This window comes from Petromyzon marinus, chromosome 59 (genome assembly GCF_048934315.1).
Source record: "Petromyzon marinus isolate PM22_M1 ecotype Great Lakes invasive population chromosome 59, UKy_Petmar_22M1.pri1.0, whole genome shotgun sequence".
NCBI lineage: Eukaryota > Metazoa > Chordata > Hyperoartia > Petromyzontiformes > Petromyzontidae > Petromyzon > Petromyzon marinus.
The window spans coordinates 1,142,538-1,159,793 of NC_133725.1; the positions used below are offsets into that span (position 1 = coordinate 1,142,538).

General features: G+C 55.5%; 1 protein-coding gene across 3 annotated transcripts; it reads left to right on the top strand.

Moving 5' to 3' along the window:
- The first annotated feature begins 7,216 nt into the window (after positions 1-7,216).
- On the top strand, positions 7,217-16,650 carry LARP6 (La ribonucleoprotein 6, translational regulator). Of its 3 annotated transcripts, none has more exons than XM_076052983.1 (4): positions 7,217-7,933; positions 8,388-8,898; positions 9,280-9,393; positions 11,810-16,650. In XM_076052983.1, exons 1-4 carry the CDS (start codon positions 7,641-7,643, stop codon positions 12,782-12,784), a joined length of 1,893 nt encoding a protein of 630 aa, XP_075909098.1. In that variant the 5' UTR covers positions 7,217-7,640; the 3' UTR covers positions 12,785-16,650. The 3 variants fall into 3 exon arrangements, with proteins under 3 accessions (XP_075909098.1, XP_075909099.1, XP_075909100.1); XM_076052984.1 differs by having other exon boundaries at positions 8,388-8,874; XM_076052985.1 differs by having other exon boundaries at positions 8,388-8,685.
- Positions 16,651-17,256: the final 606 nt, after the last annotated feature.

Genomic DNA, 17,256 nt, shown 5'->3' on the forward strand with positions numbered 1-17,256 from the left:
TTCAGGAGGGACGGGGCCACAAATGATAGCCCAACGCAGCAGCTTCTTATCAACGCGTGGAAATCTTTTGCGGCAGCCAAATACTCTAAACGCGTAACGTCGAGGACCCGGGGAAAAAATCCACGCGACCACGGGGAGAGAGACACCGCGAACTCCAAATATACAGCAGCAGGCGTCAGGGTCGGGATCGAACCCACGACTTACTGTAAACCAAGTGAGGTGGTTAACATCTCACCACGGAGAGAGAGAGAGACACGCTAACTCCAAACATACAGCAGCAGCAGGCGTTAGGGTTGGGATCGAACCCACGACTTCCTGTATACCAGGTGAGGTGGTTAACATCTCATAGCCACCGCAGCGCCCATCTGAACATGAATTTGATGCCATGCTCCTAGGTTGATCCAAGCTGCTGTTGATAGCCTGTGGTCCGGTTGCCAGGGCCCATGGTTCCGGTTGCCAGGGCGCGTGGTCCGGTTGCCAGGGCCCGGAGTCCGGTTGCCAGGGCCCGGAGTCCGGTTGCCAGGGCCCGGAGTCCGGTTGGCAGGGCCCGGAGTCCGGTTGCCAGGGCCCGTGGTTCCGGCTGCATCATTCTCCGGGTCACGTGACACGCCCGGCGCCGTCAATAGCAACCTACACATCACGTGGCTCCACTGGGGAAGCGCGTCACGCCTCGAATTCTCACGCGTGCCGCCCTTGACGAGTGCCCCATCCGCCGCTCGACGTTTCGACGTTGCGGGCCTTTGCATGTCCCTCACCGCTCTGCCAATCAGCCAATCAGTGAAGATCGGCGCTCAGAGCACCACCGCCACGTGACGTCCAGGTGTGGCTCATTACACTAATTAGCTAATCACACTAATTAGCTAATCGCACTAATTAGCTAATCACACTAATTAGCTAATCACACTAATTCGCCCATCGTCTCTCGCGCTGGGGACGCGAGCGTTCGGGCAGTCCGTGCTTGAGCGTGATGATGATGATGATGATCAGCAGCGATGATGATGATCAGCAGCGATGATGATGATGATCAAGCAGCTCGATGCCCCAGTGTGGATGTCGTCTTGCTGCTGCTGCTGGCTACGACGAGCGGGCGTCAGCAGAGAGAGAGGAGAGAGTTATCAGCAGAGAGAGAGAGTTCTCAGCAGAGAGAGAGAGGAGAGGAGAGAGTTATCAGCAGAGAGAGAGAGTTCTCAGCAGAGAGAGAGAGGAGAGGAGAGAGTTATCAGCAGAGAGAGAGAGTTCTCAGCAGAGAGAGAGAGGAGAGAGTTATCAGCAGAGAGAGAGAGAGAGTTCTCAGCAGAGAGAGAGGAGAGAGTTCTCAGCAGAGAGAGAGAGAGAGTTCTCAGCAGAGAGAGAGAGAGTTCTCAGCAGAGAGAGAGAGTTCTCAGCAGAGAGAGAGAGAGAGGAGAGAGTTCTCAGCAGAGAGAGAGAGTTCTCAGCAGAGAGAGAGAGAGTTCTCAGCAGAGAGAGAGAGTTATCAGCAGAGAGAGAGGAGAGAGTTCTCAGCAGAGAGAGAGAGAGAGAGTTCTCAGCAGAGAGAGAGAGAGTTCTCAGCAGAGAGAGAGAGTTCTCAGCAGAGAGAGAGAGAGAGGAGAGAGTTCTCAGCAGAGAGAGAGTTCTCAGCAGAGAGAGAGAGAGTTCTCAGCAGAGAGAGAGAGTTCTCAGCAGAGAGAGAGAGAGTTCTCAGCAGAGAGAGAGAGTTCTCAGCAGAGAGAGAGAGAGAGGAGAGAGTTCTCAGCAGAGAGAGAGTTCTCAGCAGAGAGAGAGAGAGTTCTCAGCAGAGAGAGAGAGTTCTCAGCAGAGAGAGAGAGTTCTCAGCAGAGAGAGAGTTCTCAGCAGAGAGAGAGAGTTCTCAGCAGAGAGAGAGAGAGAGGAGAGAGTTCTCAGCAGAGAGAGAGAGAGAGAGTTCTCAGCAGAGAGAGAGAGAGAGTTCTCAGCAGAGAGAGAGAGTTCTCAGCAGAGAGAGAGAGAGGAGAGAGTTCTCAGCAGAGGGAGAGAGGAGAGAGTTCTCAGCAGAGAGAGAGTGAGAGTTCTCAGCAGAGAGAGAGGAGAGAGTTCTCAGCAGAGAGAGAAAGAGGAGAGAGTTCTCAGCAGAGAGAGAGAGTTCTCAGCAGAGGGAGAGAGGAGAGAGTTCTCAGCAGAGAGAGAGAGAGTTCTCAGCAGAGGGAGAGAGGAGAGAGTTCTCAGCAGAGAGAGAGAGAGAGAGTTCTCAGCAGAGAGAGAGAGAGTTCTCAGCAGAGGGAGAGAGGAGAGAGTTCTCAGCAGAGAGAGAGAGAGTTCTCAGCAGAGAGAGAGAGAGAGGAGAGAGTTCTCAGCAGAGAGAGAGAGAGAGTTCTCAGCAGAGGGAGAGAGGAGAGAGTTCTCAGCAGAGAGAGGAGAGAGTTCTCAGCAGAGAGAGAGAGAGAGTTCTCAGCAGAGAGAGAGAGAGAGTTCTCAGCAGAGGGAGAGAGGAGAGAGTTCTCAGCAGAGAGAGAGAGAGTTCTCAGCAGAGAGAGAGAGGAGAGAGTTCTCAGCAGAGAGAGAGAGAGAGTTCTCAGCAGAGGGAGAGAAGAGAGAGTTCTCAGCAGAGAGAGGAGAGAGTTCTCAGCAGAGAGAGAGAGAGTTCTCAGCAGAGAGAGAGAGAGAGTTCTCAGCAGAGAGAGAGAGAGTTCTCAGCAGAGGGAGAGAGGAGAGAGTTCTCAGCAGAGAGAGAGAGAGTTCTCAGCAGAGAGAGAGAGGAGAGAGTTCTCAGCAGAGAGAGAGAGAGAGAGTTCTCAGCAGAGGGAGAGAGGAGAGAGTTCTCAGCAGAGAGAGAGAGAGTTCTCAGCAGAGAGAGGAGAGAGTTCTCAGCAGAGAGAGAGAGAGTTCTCAGCAGAGAGAGAGAGAGAGTTCTCAGCAGAGAGAGAGGAGAGAGTTCTCAGCAGAGAGAGAGGAGAGAGTTCTCAGCAGAGAGAGAGGAGAGAGTTCTCAGCAGAGAGAGAGGAGAGAGTTCTCAGCAGAGAGAGAGAGAGTTCTCAGCAGAGGGAGAGAGGAGAGAGTTCTCAGCAGAGAGAGAGAGAGTTCTCAGCAGAGAGAGAGAGGAGAGAGTTCTCAGCAAAGAGAGAGAGTTCTCAGCAGAGAGAGAGAGAGAGTTCTCAGCAGAGGGAGAGAGGAGAGAGTTCTCAGCAGAGAGAGAGAGAGAGTTCTCAGCAGAGAGAGAGAGAGGAGAGAGTTCTCAGCAGAGAGAGAGAGAGTTCTCAGCAGAGGGAGAGAGGAGAGAGTTCTCAGCAGAGAGAGAGAGTTCTCAGCAGAGAGAGGAGAGAGTTCTCGGCAGAGAGAGAGAGAGAGAGAGTTCTCAGCAGAGAGAGAGAGAGTTCTCAGCAGAGGGAGAGAGGAGAGAGTTCTCAGCAGAGAGAGAGAGGAGAGAGTTCTCAGCAGAGAGAGAAAGTTCTCAGCAGAGAGAGAGAGAGTTCTCAGCAGAGAGAGAGAGAGAGAGTTCTCAGCAGAGAGAGAGAGAGAGTTCTCAGCAGAGGGAGAGAGGAGAGAGTTCTCAGCAGAGAGAGAGAGAGTTCTCAGCAGAGAGAGAGAGGAGAGAGTTCTCAGCAGAGAGAGAGAGAGAGTTCTCAGCAGAGGGAGAGAGGAGAGAGTTCTCAGCAGAGAGAGAGAGAGTTCTCAGCAGAGAGAGGAGAGAGTTCTCAGCAGAGAGAGAGAGAGAGTTCTCAGCAGAGAGAGAGAGAGTTCTCAGCAGAGAGAGAGAGGAGAGAGTTCTCAGCAGAGAGAGAGAGGAGAGAGTTCTCAGCAGAGAGAGAGAGAGTTCTCAGCACAGAGAGAGAGGAGAGAGTTCTCAGCACAGAGAGAGTTCTCAGCAGAGAGAGAGAGTTCTCAGCAGAGAGAGAGAGGAGAGAGTTCTCAGCAGAGAGAGAGGAGAGAGTTCTCAGCAGAGAGAGAGGAGAGAGTTCTCAGCAGAGAGAGAGAGGAGAGAGTTCTCAGCAGAGAGAGAGAGAGTTCTCAGCAGAGGGAGAGAGGAGAGAGTTCTCAGCAGAGAGAGAGAGAGTTCTCAGCAGAGAGAGAGAGGAGAGAGTTCTCAGCAGAGAGAGAGAGTTCTCAGCAGAGAGAGAGAGAGAGAGTTCTCAGCAGAGGGAGAGAGGAGAGAGTTCTCAGCAGAGAGAGAGAGAGTTCTCAGCAGAGAGAGAGAGAGGAGAGAGTTCTCAGCAGAGAGAGAGAGTTCTCAGCAGAGGGAGAGAGGAGAGAGTTCTCAGCAGAGAGAGAGAGAGTTCTCAGCAGAGAGAGGAGAGAGTTCTCAGCAGAGAGAGAGAGTTCTCAGCAGAGAGAGAGAGAGTTCTCAGCAGAGGGAGAGAGGAGAGAGTTCTCAGCAGAGAGAGAGAGGAGAGAGTTCTCAGCAGAGAGAGAAAGTTCTCAGCAGAGAGAGAGAGAGAGTTCTCAGCAGAGAGAGAGAGAGAGTTCTCAGCAGAGAGAGAGAGAGTTCTCAGCAGAGGGAGAGAGGAGAGAGTTCTCAGCAGAGAGAGAGAGAGAGTTCTCAGCAGAGGGAGAGAGGAGAGAGTTCTCAGCAGAGAGAGAGAGAGAGAGTTCTCAGCAGAGAGAGGAGAGAGTTCTCAGCAGAGAAAGAGAGAGTTCTCAGCAGAGAGAGAGAGAGAGTTCTCAGCAGAGAGAGAGAGGAGAGAGTTCTCAGCAGAGAGAGAGAGTTCTCAGCAGAGAGAGAGAGAGTTCTCAGCACAGAGAGAGAGGAGAGAGTTCTCAGCACAGAGAGAGTTCTCAGCAGAGAGAGAGAGTTCTCAGCAGAGAGAGAGAGAGGAGAGAGTTCTCAGCAGAGAGAGTTCTCAGCAGAGAGAGGGAGGAGAGAGTTATCAGCAGAGAGAGAGAGTTCTCAGCAGAGAGAGAGAGGAGAGAGTTATCAGCACAGAGAGAGTTCTCAGCAGAGAGAGAGAGAGTTCTCAGCACAGAGAGAGAGGAGAGAGTTTCAGCAGAGAGAGAGAGAGGAGAGAGTTCTCAGCAGAGAGAGAGAGAGAGAGTTCTCAGCACAGAGAGAGAGAGAGAGTTCTCAGCAGAGAGAGAGGAGAGAGTTCTCAGCAGAGAGAGAGGAGAGAGTTCTCAGCAGAGAGAGAGGAGAGAGTTCTCAGCAGAGAGAGTTCTCAGCAGAGAGAGAGAGGGAGAGTTCTCAGCAGAGAGAGAGTTCTCAGCAGAGAGAGTTCTCAGCAGAGAGAGATAGTTCTCAGCAGAGAGAGGAGAGAGTTCTCAGCAGAGAGAGGAGAGAGTTCTCAGCAGAGAGAGAGAGAGAGTTCTCAGCAGAGAGAGGAGAGAGTTCTCAGCAGAGAGAGGAGAGAGTTCTCAGCAGAGAGAGGAGAGAGTTCTCAGCAGAGAGAGAGTTCTCAGCAGAGAGAGGAGAGAGTTCTCAGCAGAGAGAGAGAGAGTTCTCAGCACAGAGAGAGAGAGAGAGGAGAGAGTTCTCAGCAGAGAGAGGAGAGAGTTCTCAGCACAGAGAGAGAGAAGAGAGTTCTCAGCACAGAGAGAGAGAGAGTTCTCAGCACAGAGAGAGTTCTCAGCAGAGAGAGAGAGTTCTCAGCAGAGAGAGAGAGAGGAGAGAGTTCTCAGCAGAGAGAGTTCTCAGCAGAGAGAGGGAGGAGAGAGTTCTCAGCAGAGAGAGAGAGTTCTCAGCAGAGAGGGAGAGGAGAGAGTTATCAGCACAGAGAGAGTTCTCAGCAGAGAGAGAGAGAGTTCTCAGCACAGAGAGAGAGGAGAGAGTTTCAGCAGAGAGAGAGAGGAGAGAGTTCTCAGCAGAGAGAGAGAGTTCTCAGCACAGAGAGAGAGAGAGTTCTCAGCAGAGAGAGAGGAGAGAGTTCTCAGCAGAGAGAGAGGAGAGAGTTCTCAGCAGAGAGAGAGGAGAGAGTTCTCAGCAGAGAGAGTTCTCAGCAGAGAGAGAGAGGGAGAGTTCTCAGCAGAGAGAGAGTTCTCAGCAGAGAGAGTTCTCAGCAGAGAGAGAGAGAGTTCTCAGCAGAGAGAGGAGAGAGTTCTCAGCAGAGAGAGGAGAGAGTTCTCAGCAGAGAGAGAGAGAGTTCTCAGCAGAGAGAGGAGAGAGTTCTCAGCAGAGAGAGGAGAGAGTTCTCAGCAGAGAGAGAGTTCTCAGCAGAGAGAGGAGAGAGTTCTCAGCAGAGAGAGAGAGAGAGTTCTCAGCACAGAGAGAGAGAGAGGAGAGAGTTCTCAGCAGAGAGAGGAGAGAGTTCTCAGCACAGAGAGAGAGAAGAGAGTTCTCAGCACAGAGAGAGAGAGGAGAGAGTTCTCAGCAGAGAGAGGAGAGAGTTCTCAGCACAGAGAGAGAGAGAGGAGAGAGTTCTCAGCAGAGAGAGGAGAGAGTTCTCGTCGTGTCGCTCTTCCTCCTCCTCCTCCGTTTGAAGGCGCGCTGACCACAGTGGGTTTGTACTTTGAGGTCTATACGGGTCTCTATGAGCCTACAGATATCGATGTATCTCTGTGAGTTTACTCTGTGGGCCATAGTTTGGGAGGGAGGGGATGGGGAGGGGAGGGGGGAGGGGGAGGAGGGAGGGGGGAGGGGGAGGAGGGAGGGGGAAAGGGGAGGAGGGAGGGGGGAGGGGGAGGAGGGAGGGGGGAGGGGATGGGTGGAGGGGGAGGAAGGAGGGGAGGGGGAGAGGGAGGGGGGAGGCGGGAGAGAGGGAGGGGGAGAGGGAGGGGGAGAGGAGGGGGGAGGAAGAGGAGGGGGGAGGGAGGGAGAGGGGGAGGGAGGGAGAGGGGGAGGGAGGGAGAGGGGGAGGGAGGGAGAGGAGGGGGGAGGGAGAGGAGGGGGGAGAGAGAGGAGGGGGGGAGGGAGAGGAGGGGGGAGAGGGGGGGAGAGGGGGGGAGGGAGGGAGAGGGGGGAGGGAGAGGGGGGGAGGGAGAGGGGGGGAGGGAGAGGGGGGAGGGAGAGGGGGAGGGAGAGGGGGAGGGAGAGGGGGGGAGGGAGAGGGGGGGAGGGAGGGAGAGGGGGGGGAGGGAGGGAGAGGGGGGAGTGAGAGGGGGGGAGGGAGAGGGGGGGAGGGAGAGGGGGGGAGGGAGAGGGGGGGAGAGGGAGGGGGGGAGAGGGAGGGAGAGGGAGAGGGGGGGGTTGTCGTTTTGTCGAGGAACGCCGTGGAGCAGCTGGGACCATCTCCATCGCCGTCGCCCTCCTCGCTAATTGGGCTTCATTGGCGCGTGGCGCGTTGACGAGCTGATTGTTTAATTGGGGAGATGGTAAAGGTGGCGAGAGGGGGGCGGGCGCACTCGAGCGCCGATTCGCCTCGACCCCCCCCCCCCCGTCACATCGCTCCATCTCCGCCTCTTTCTCCTCCTCCCCCACTGCTCTCGTGACCCCCTGGGGTGCGGTCCCCTCCTGCCCCTTGTGCGCTCTACAATCCTCTTCCTCCTCCTCCTCCTCTTATTCTTCTTCTTCTTGTCGGCGGCGGCATCCTTAACCGATCTCTGTCGGCTCGTGCGCCTTCTTCCTCGTCTCGCGTCTCAACCTCCTCGCGTCCGCCTCCTCTACCCCCTTCTCCTCCTCCTCTTCCTCATCGTTGCTTTTGGCTCCATCTCCTCCTCCGCCTCGCGTCTCCACCAATCCGCCACCCCGCATCCTCCTCCCACCCACCTCCTCTCTCTCCTCCTCTCCCCCACCTCCTGTCTCCACCTCGTCCTGAGCCATGGGTCGCGAGTATCGCCGCTCGGCTACGCGGGCGCACAGCTCCCGGCGCGCCCGCGTGGCGGTGGAGGCAGATGGTGGTGGTGGTGGTGTTGGTGGTGGTGTTGGTGGTGTTGTTGTTGGTGGTGGACACGCGGTCTCGCTGCCGGGCCTGCTGATGATGGTGGCCGTGGGGGTCTCCCGCCTGCTGGGCTGGGCGTGCGCGGTGGTGCAGCGCGGGGCGAGGCGGCTGGGTGGCCTCCTCCTCGTCGTCTTCTTCCTTCGCGGAGCAGAGGACGACGAAGCGAAGAAGAGGTGTGACGCCTCTATCTCGCACTCGCGTCACTCGCCCCCCCCCCCCCACTGGGGAGACAAAGACGGCCGGGCGTGGCACTGGCCAATAACCCCTTCGCGTGCTGTGGCCAATAACCCCCTCGCGTGCTGTGGCTGTCTCCATAGGTGCTACTCGCTAACAGCACCAACAGTCTGTGGCCGTCTGGAACGCTCTTCCGATATTAGAAAGCCACTGGGACCTATGCACTTTTAAATCGTCGTCGAGATTGAAAACGCATTACTTTGGAACTGCTTTTTGGTGGTTAAGTTTGCCGCACGTAGAAGTTGTATCCTCAACTCTGCCCGTAGACTCAACATCGCACCTCCGATGAGTACGGAGGGCTTCGTACGCTGCGCGGGGAGTTGGACATGGTAGGGGGCGATGCCCGGGCCGGGGGGTGCCATCCCTTGGTCCCTGTCATTTGTTGTCGTGCAGAAAGACAAGGGTCCGTCTAAGGCATCGCTGTGTCCCGTCTGCCGCGGGACCCCGAGACCACGTGGAGCTCTCGCACGGGCAGCAGCAGCGGCAGCAGCGGCGGCAGCAGCAGCGGCAGCAGGAGACCGCTGATGCCTCTAGCGAGCTGGGCACTGCTGAGGAGGAGGAGGGAGTCCCACAGGGTCCAGAGGATGTCGTGGCCATGCCACGAGGATCGGAAGAGGAGGTGCTGGTGGTGGTGGAGGATGATGATGATGCTGCTGACGACGAGGTGCTACAGAAGCTGGAGGAGGAGATGGTGCGTGGGATGGAAGCGATGCCGCAGAGCCTGGAGATGATTGGGGTGGCTCGGGGAGAGGAGGAGGAGGAGCGGGTGGTGGTGGAGGAGGAGGAGGAGGAGGGGGTGGTGGTGGAGGAGGGGGTGGGAGGGGAGGGGCCGGTGCTGAACCTCTCGTGGTTTGCCGACTTGGACCCTCCAGAGCCCGAGGTGGGGGCGAGCATCGTTGAGGAGGTGACCACTCGCCTCGTCGCTTCACCTCGTCGCTTCGCATCGTCCTTGGGCTCGAGAACAGCTGGAGGGTTTAGGGAATGATGGAGGCACGGGGGTGGCAGGGCTAACGACCACCACCACCAACAACGGCAGCAGTGGGCATTGAGTTGTGGGGGAAAACAATATAATATATAAAATGTTGTGCGTTTTTGTGTTTTAATATTTACTGTTAATACATGATATAATATAAAAATAGTGTATACAGGTCATCCACTCCCACCCACCCCCCTCTGTGCGTGGTGTGTACGCGTCACCCACCCCCCTCTGTGCGTGGTGTGTACACGTCACCCACCCCCCTCCGTGCGTGGTGTGTACGCGTCACCCACCCCCCTCTGTGTGTAGGTGGAGCGAATGCTGTCGGACGAGGCCCTATCACGGGACCCCTTCATGCTCAAGCACGTGCGCCGCAACGGCCCGGGCTACGTGAGCGTCAAACTTCTGACCTCTCTACGCGGGGTGAGTCCCGAGGCAGAGCTGGGTCAATGTCTCTGACACCCCCCCTCCGACCCCCCGTACCTCCGATTGGCTACGTACGGTGTGAACGGCGTGCAACACGTGTCCATACGGACTCCTCTACTTACGAGCGAGTTGTGCTCCAGAGGTGTGTTCGTCAGTCGAGTTGTTCGCAAGTCCAACTTTACTCCTGTTGATTCCAAACGTGTTGTATGGCATACGCACTAAACACGGGGATTGGCTTTACAAGTTGAATGTTCTCCTGTAGATGCCACTGGTTCTTCACGTTCTGCAGATGTAGATGCCACTGGTTCTTCACGTTCTGCAGATGTAGATGCCACTGGTTCTTCACGTTCTGCAGATGTAGATGCCACTGGTTCTTCACGTTCTGCAGATGTAGATGCCACTGGTTCTTCACGTTCTACAGATGTAGATGCCACTGGTTCTTCACGGCCTGCAGATGTAGATGCCACTGGTTCTTCACGTTCCGCAGATGTAGATGCAACTGGTTCTTCACGTTCTACAGATGTAAATGCCACTGGTTCTTCACGTTCTACAGATGTAGATGCCACTGGTTCTTCACGTTCTGCAGATGTAGATGCCACTGGTTCTTCACGTTCTGCAGATGTAGATGCCACTGGTTCTTCATGTTCTGCAGATGTAGATGCCACTGGTTCTTCACGTTCTGCAGAAGTAGATGCCACTGGTTCTTCACGTTCTGCAGATGTAGATGCCACTGGTTCTTCACGCTCTGCAGATGTAGATGCCACTGGTTCTTCACGCTCTGCAGATGAAGATGCCACTGGTTCTTCACGTTCTGCAGATGTAGATGCCACTGGTTCTTCACGTTCTGCAGATGTAGATGCCACTGGTTCTTCACGTTCTGCGGATGTAGATGCCACTGGTTCTTTACGTTCTGCAGGTGTAGATGCCACTGGTTCTTCAAGAATCTGCAGGTGTAGATACCAGTGGTTCTTCACTTTCTGCAGATGTAGATACCACTGGTTCTTCACGTTCTGCAGGTGTAGATGCCACCAACCGCCATCTATTGCGTGGTGATTGAACTTGCGATCTGTCCGAACAGGCAACTGGACATGGATAGGTTTGTTCGTATCTCTGAAAGTTTGTAAGTCAAATGGTCGTAAGCAGAGGGAGCCCTTATTGTCCATAGGCTAACGCTACCCATACTCATTCTACCACAGACTTGTACTACGAATAGAATAATTGGCTATGAAAGAAGTTCAACATACACACACTGCCCACAGGCTCAACACTGTCCATAGGCTCAACACTGCCCATAGACTCAACACTGCCCACAGGCTCAACACTGCCCACAGGCTCAACACTGCCCATAGGCTCAACACTGCCCATAGGCTCAACACTGCCCATAGGCTCAACACTGCCCATAGGCTCAACACTGCCCATAGGCTCAACACTGCCCATAGGCTCAACACTGCCCATAGACTCAACACTGCCCATAGACTCAACACTGCCCATAGACTCAACACTGCCCATAGACTCAACACTGCCCATAGACTCAACACTGCCCATAGACTCAGACTCAACACTGCCCATAGACTCAGACTCAACACTGCCCATAGACTCAACACTGCACCTCCCATTAGCACGATTGGCTACGTACGGTGCTTCATAGAAGTTCAACGTACAGATATGCATAGCCCTGCCACTGACTGCTAACCCTGCCTACCCTGACCCGCACCTTGTAACCGTCATCATGTCCCCCTGCTCCACTTGCTCTGCGGTGGTGACGTTCACAACGGTTGGCCCGTGTCTGGTTGGGTCTGTTCGCTTCGTAGTGATCGACAAGGCGTCGTTCATACCCGGGACGAGGGTTTCCACCATTGACTGTCTTGAACCTTGGTGGTGACTCTCAAGAGATGGAGGGAGGGGGCGTGATGGAGATTGTCTTTTGCAAAAGAGGAGGTCGACAGAATATAGGTCACAAGCGACAACGAGACACGTTGTCGCTTGTGACCTATATTCTGTCGACCTCTGGGAATTGGGTTTTAAAAAATAACCTTGTCCACGGCACAATGAATCCAAGAATATTGCACGAACATAGCTTGATGTCTCTGGCCTAAAACGAATTGACTATTGTTATTTGACCAGGAAAGGCCCCAACTATTGACCTGTATAGCTCCTTTTCAGAAGCAACATGGCTATCACAAATGATAGCTCAACGAAAGTGGGCTTGTCGTGTCGAAATCTTACCGCGTGGGTAAGCCAAATACTCAGAGGGCGTGACGTTGATTCTAAATATCTGGGTGGCTGCTTGTCCATTGCAACTCACCTGCGCGAGTCTGCATTTGGGCGATATCGCCTGGACGACCCTTGCACCCACCGGGACCCACGAGCGACTCGCCTGGAACCGCGTTGCCTGCCCCGCTGGTGGCCACAGGTGCGGCGGCTGACTCGCGACTGGAGGGTCTCCTCCTTGGCGCTGCGCGCCTCCTCCCGCCTGCAACTCAACGCGGCCGGCACCAAGGTCCGGCGCCTCGACCGCCTCCCCACCCACCTCCTCGCTCCTCCGGCCTCCCCCGGCGCGGCCGCTTTATCCGGCGGTGACGGTGACGCCCGGCAGCCGCCGCCTCCGCCGCCGTCTCCTCCGGACGTTTGCGCCGCCGGCCTTGGCTCCCCCGGCCCTCGAGCCGGTGCAGCAGAGGGCAGCGGCGGCGGCAGCGGCGGCAGACAGAGCGCGGCCACTCAGTGCGGCCTGGGCGACGAAGGCTCGGCGTGTTCGGAGCTGGCCGGCGACGGCGGCGCCGAGGGGCGGCAGAGGGCGGCGAGCGGCGGCGCGCTCCGCCTTGGCGGCCCCGGCACCGGCTCGCGGGCGGTGGCGGTGGTGCTGGCAGAAGATGCCGTAAGCGTCGGCACCCAGACCCCGTGCGACCCGTCGCCGGTCGGCCGCGCCGATTTCGACTACGACGCTTGGGTCAACGAGCGGCCGTGGCCGTGCTGCGACGGCGGCGGCGGCGGCTACGGCGGCGGCTACGGCTACGGCGACGTCTGCGACTGTAGTGACGACTCTGATGATGGCGGCGGTGGCGGCGGTGGTGGGATCTGCGAGGTGATGGCGTACCGCCCCTGGGTGGTTCGCCACCGGCTGGCCGCGCTGCGTGCCGCTCGCTCGGGAGGTGCCGGTGCAATCGGTGGCGGCGGCTCGGCGAGACCCTCCTCCCCGCGGATCCTGCGCCTTCCCCGGGGTCCCGACGGCACGGGTGGCTTCGCGCAGCATGGTGCAGTGGCCGGGCACGGGCAGCCCGCCGTCGCCACCACCCCCGGTAGCTCCATCGGCGAGGCGGCGGCGATTTACCTGGACGGAGACCGGTGGGATCTGAGTTGGGGCCCTGGGCCCTCTTCGTCCCTGCACTGACGACGGCGTCTCTCGCCCCAACGTCTGATGGTGGTGATGGTGTGATGGAGGATTGGTTGTGGCGTGGTGGAGGATTTGGTGTGTCCGGGGTACCGTGCGTCTCGCGCTAAGCATTGTAGCACTCTGTCCATCCCTCATCGTAGGGTCGTTTATGTCTGATGATGACGATGATCACGGGGTGACGCGCCTGCCACGTGATTGCGTGGATGGCCGCTCCATTAACCAACCTCCAGCAGGTCCCTTGCATTGTCGGCAATGGGGGAGGGCGGGGGTCAATTGGAGGTTGGGTTAATTGGGTGAGTGGGGCGTGGAGTTAATTGTTGGGGGGGGGGGGGTGGTTAATTGTTGGGGGGGGGTGGGGAGGAGGAGGGTGGGATTGGAGGGTATGGAGTGTGTGGCGCACTGTGGGGTCTGTTTCTGTCTACCCACGCCCCCGTGTGTCACAGTTCATAGGTGCCGCTGCTGCTCGCTACTAACAGCACTTGCCCACAATAGGCTGTCAAGGCTGTGCGGGGTTGGTGGGGGGGGGGTCTTTGTTGCATCATAGGGGGTGGCCCGGGGGGGGGCCCGGGGGGGGGCCCGGGGGGGGCCCGGGAGGGGGCCCGGCGGGGGGGCTGGGAACCCTGGGAAAATAAAGCAATTAAGCACCCCAGGGCAGCAACAGCACATCCAGTATTCGGTGAGATTGACCTCACCACCGCCCCCCCCCCCCCCATCCCAAATCCCAGTCACCGTTTCAAGTGGGTGCCACGGTAGTGAAATGTTAACTACCTCTCCAGGTTTGCAGGAGGTAGCGGGATCGACCCTGCCGTCCGCTGTATAAGTTGGAGTTTGTGGTGTCTCTGTTCGCCGTGGTCGCGTGGATTTCTCTCCGGGCTCCTCCGGTTTTTCCTTCGCACGTTTTGAAACGCGCCTTTAGATTTTTCGGCCGCTATAAATGTCCGCAAAAGGTCGCTTCGTTTGAGCTATCATTTGTGATGGCCAGGTCGCTTCTTAAAACAAAAGGTGCTACATGGCTCGGTGGGGCCTAACCTGGTTACATTTTTTTATATATAGAGGTTGGTTTAGGAGTTCCAATTTGCTTTCGATAAATATTTGGAGTTTCCGTTTTTGGACGTAGTTGCCGACCCCGTGGCCGCTGCAGGGATCGCGTGCCAGGCTTGGTCCGTGACAAAACTTTGTAAGGACGACATCGTTTATTGCAAAATGTTTTTAGTTTTACATTCTGTGGAGCTTTCAGTGAAGTCGCATTAATAGAAAAATAATAAAAAAATATCGCGACGTTTCTATCGCAACACAGGCAATCGTCTTCAGGTGCAAAAATTCTAAACGTTGGGATATTTGTATATTTTTTTTCTATCGGCGTGGCTTTACCGAAAGACCCATAGAATATGTACTCCTGCAGTCACAAAAGCTTTAAGTCAACATTTAGTTTTGCACTTCAATTTGTTTACACGTTTGGTTAATCGCAAATTGACTTTAAAAAAGTAAAATATAAGTTTAAAAGTTAGTGGGGGGTCAACTTAAATTTTTAGGTTTTTTTATTCTTCTATCTCGATTGGCCCTCGGCTCGCGACCCAGCGGTAGTTGCCGCTCTCGCCGTCTTCGGTGGCATCGTCCGACGTTTCGCCTCGCGTGCCAGGGCAAGGGGGTGGTGGTGGTGGGGGGAATGGGGCACACCGCCACCTCCGAAGGAAACCGATGGAGTTCCTGACGTGGTTTGGGATCTAAATCGCCACACGGCAACTTGAGTTTGTATTTAATTGAGTACTCGGGTTTCACGTTGTATGTTCATTACGAGTCGTCACCGCGTGCCACGCGAGAAGTGGCGACGCGCTGCGTTTGTGTTGTGACGCGGAGTGACTCCGCGAAGCGCGCCAGTTCACCAGGAGGAATCCGATGAGCTATAAAGCTCTTTTCCCCGTGACTGCTCGACGCGGGAGGGGAGGGGGGGTCGATAGAGGAGGAGGCGGCGGCGAGGCCGTGATTCCGATGGTCGCTGCGCCTTGCTTGCAGGCAGAAGGCACCTGGGTTCGACTCCGGGCACGGGAGCCACTTTCCGTATGGAGGAGTTTGTTTGAAGTTCTGTCCCCAGTTCTGTGTATGGGAAGCTACGAGGCCGGCGACCAGAGTTCGATTCCCGCTCACGGCCACAAACCCCGGGTGACGATTGTCTGAACCTGGTCCTCGGCCCCCCCTCCCCCCCCAGGTTGCGTTGTGTAGTAAACATCGCAGCTGGGGAGACGGCGGTGGCCGGGCGTGGTACCGGCCACCCACCTCCGTAGGTGGTGCCACTCGCTACGGGCGCTTGCCCCACCAGTATGTTAAGGCGATACGGGCAGGAGGGAGGGAGGGGGGGTGACTTTGTATTTGAGAGTTGAGTTGGAGTTCGTATGTCCCACCCGAGTGAGAACACGGGCGGCATGGAACGCACAGCGACGTCGCTAATTAATGAAATCGCACACCGATCGAATGGGCTGGGGAGATGGTACACGAATCCACACAGAGATAGGGGGCGCGTGTGTCGAATGAGGTTGTTGTTGTTTTTGTCACGGCACGTGCTCAGTTGTTGACTTCCTGTCAACCACTCCCAAACAGAGCAGCATCGATAATATATCTCAAATATAGGAATATCGATTCCTGCATCGTGTGACGATGCAGTCGGTGTATGCATGGTGGGGGAGGGGGGGGTTAAATCGTTCACCCCCTACAACAAATTGGTACCACAGATGTATCCACCACCTGCGCTGGCGGCTGTGCTTGTGGAATTTCGCGTTTGACTGACGGAGCAGGGCTCTGGTTCGCCAGCTGCTGACGGAGTTTCTGATTTATAATTACAATTCTGAGTTAAATTGTAATGAATTAGCTTGCGAATATTTTTTATTTAATTAGTCTCCGTTTTAATTTAAAATTCACATTTATGTTTTTAGCGCCGCATTCTGCAAGAGGGAGGGAGGAGTGAGCGGTTGCCACCTGTCCCGGATTTGACCCTTGAGCGTGTGGCAGTCTGTGGGGTGGGCCGGGTGTAAATTGGCGTCTGCGTGTCGGGAAGCGGCAACAGCAGCAGTGGTAGCAGGAATTGATTCTGTACCGAGGTCTGGTACCGGCGTCGCTGTTGAAATTCATCGCAGTCAGAAGTGGCGCAGCGTTGTTAACGGACCCCAGTGCTGACGGACAAAGAAAGTTGTCTGGGATTTGGTGTACAATGGTAGAGAGGTGGCAACCCGCCAAGCCCACTCGCTCACCCATGTATCAGAACGCTGATACTCAGAACGCTCACCCACTCGCTTTACCAATCACACACTCGGTTACACACTCGCACACTCGCCCACCCACTCGTCCAGTCTTGGATTAGACCGAGTACTGAATGAGACGTGGGTTTTGGTCTCGGTACTCCGAATGTGGTGAACTAATTCGCGCGTGCGCGCGCACTCTCTCGCTTCGTTGAGATGGGGAGATTATTCTTCTGTCACGCAGGAGTTGGTGGTGATGGTGTGGGCACGAGAGGTGGGGGGTGGGGGGGAGGCTGTAAACCCCCCCACTCTCAATTGTGACCCACGAGCCCCAACTTGTTGAGACTACATTTAGCCAAACGTTGTGTTTTTTGGTTAATTTTATCATTTTTATCTTCGTTTCCGTTCACGACTTCGGCGTTTAACCGTGATGGCGAACAAAAACAATTAGAGTCTCTGCTCGCATCACCGACCACGTGTTTGTGAGACGCGGGTGGGGGATGACGCCTGTGTGCTGGGGAAGGCTCGCGACCCGAAACGTTTGGCCGCGAGGTTTTTACGTTCTCTCCCCAAGTGTTTTTTTTGTTTGTTTCTGGTTTCTCGGCAATAAAATAAATTGTGCAACAAACAAAACCACACCCGAGGGACGTCCGTCGCGCTCAAAGTTTTGTTGTCGATGCAAGGAGCCCAACGGCCCGCCGGCTAAACCACTGCAAAGCCTTGCTCAACGCGTTCACACCGCTACGGCGTATTCGCCGAATTGCCCGATGATGCTGGATGTAATTACCAGCGAAACGTCGTACTCGAACTGTAAATGTTGTGGATTCACTCTTCAACACACCGGTGGGCTAAAGTAGTGAATTATTTGTCTTTTGTCAACGTGACACTTTTTTTTGCTGATTGGCCGTGTCGGGTGGTGGAGGGTTACGACACATTTATAAATAACGCGATCTAACCCAAAAACCTTTTATTATGAATGTTGAAACATGTTTGCACCCTACGTAGGCAACCGTGTTAATCGGAGGTGCAGTGAGTCTAATGGGTAGTGTTAGTCTATGGGCAGTGTGTGTGCATGTTGAACTTCTTCTAGTGCACCGTGCACAGTCAGAGCCGTGCTAATCGGAGGTGCGGGTGAAGGACCACGAAGTAATGAAAGAGAAAAAGCAGTTTTAAAAGAAATTAGTTTGTCAATTCTAAATTTAACAAAAATTGCATAGCGTTCAGTGGCTTCCTAAATAT

What these genes read in the sequence shown, in the direction of transcription:
- LARP6 (XM_076052983.1), top strand. Translation starts at nt 7,641, where the DNA reads ATGGGTCGCGAGTATCGCCGCTCGGCTACGCGGGCGCACAGCTCCCGG. An exon ending in GACGACGAAGCGAAGAAGAG is followed by an intron (nt 7,934 to 8,387) that starts GTGTGACGCCTC and finishes GTTGTCGTGCAG; the next exon opens with AAAGACAAGGGTCCGTCTAA. An exon ending in GGGCGAGCATCGTTGAGGAG is followed by an intron (nt 8,899 to 9,279) that starts GTGACCACTCGC and finishes CTCTGTGTGTAG; the next exon opens with GTGGAGCGAATGCTGTCGGA.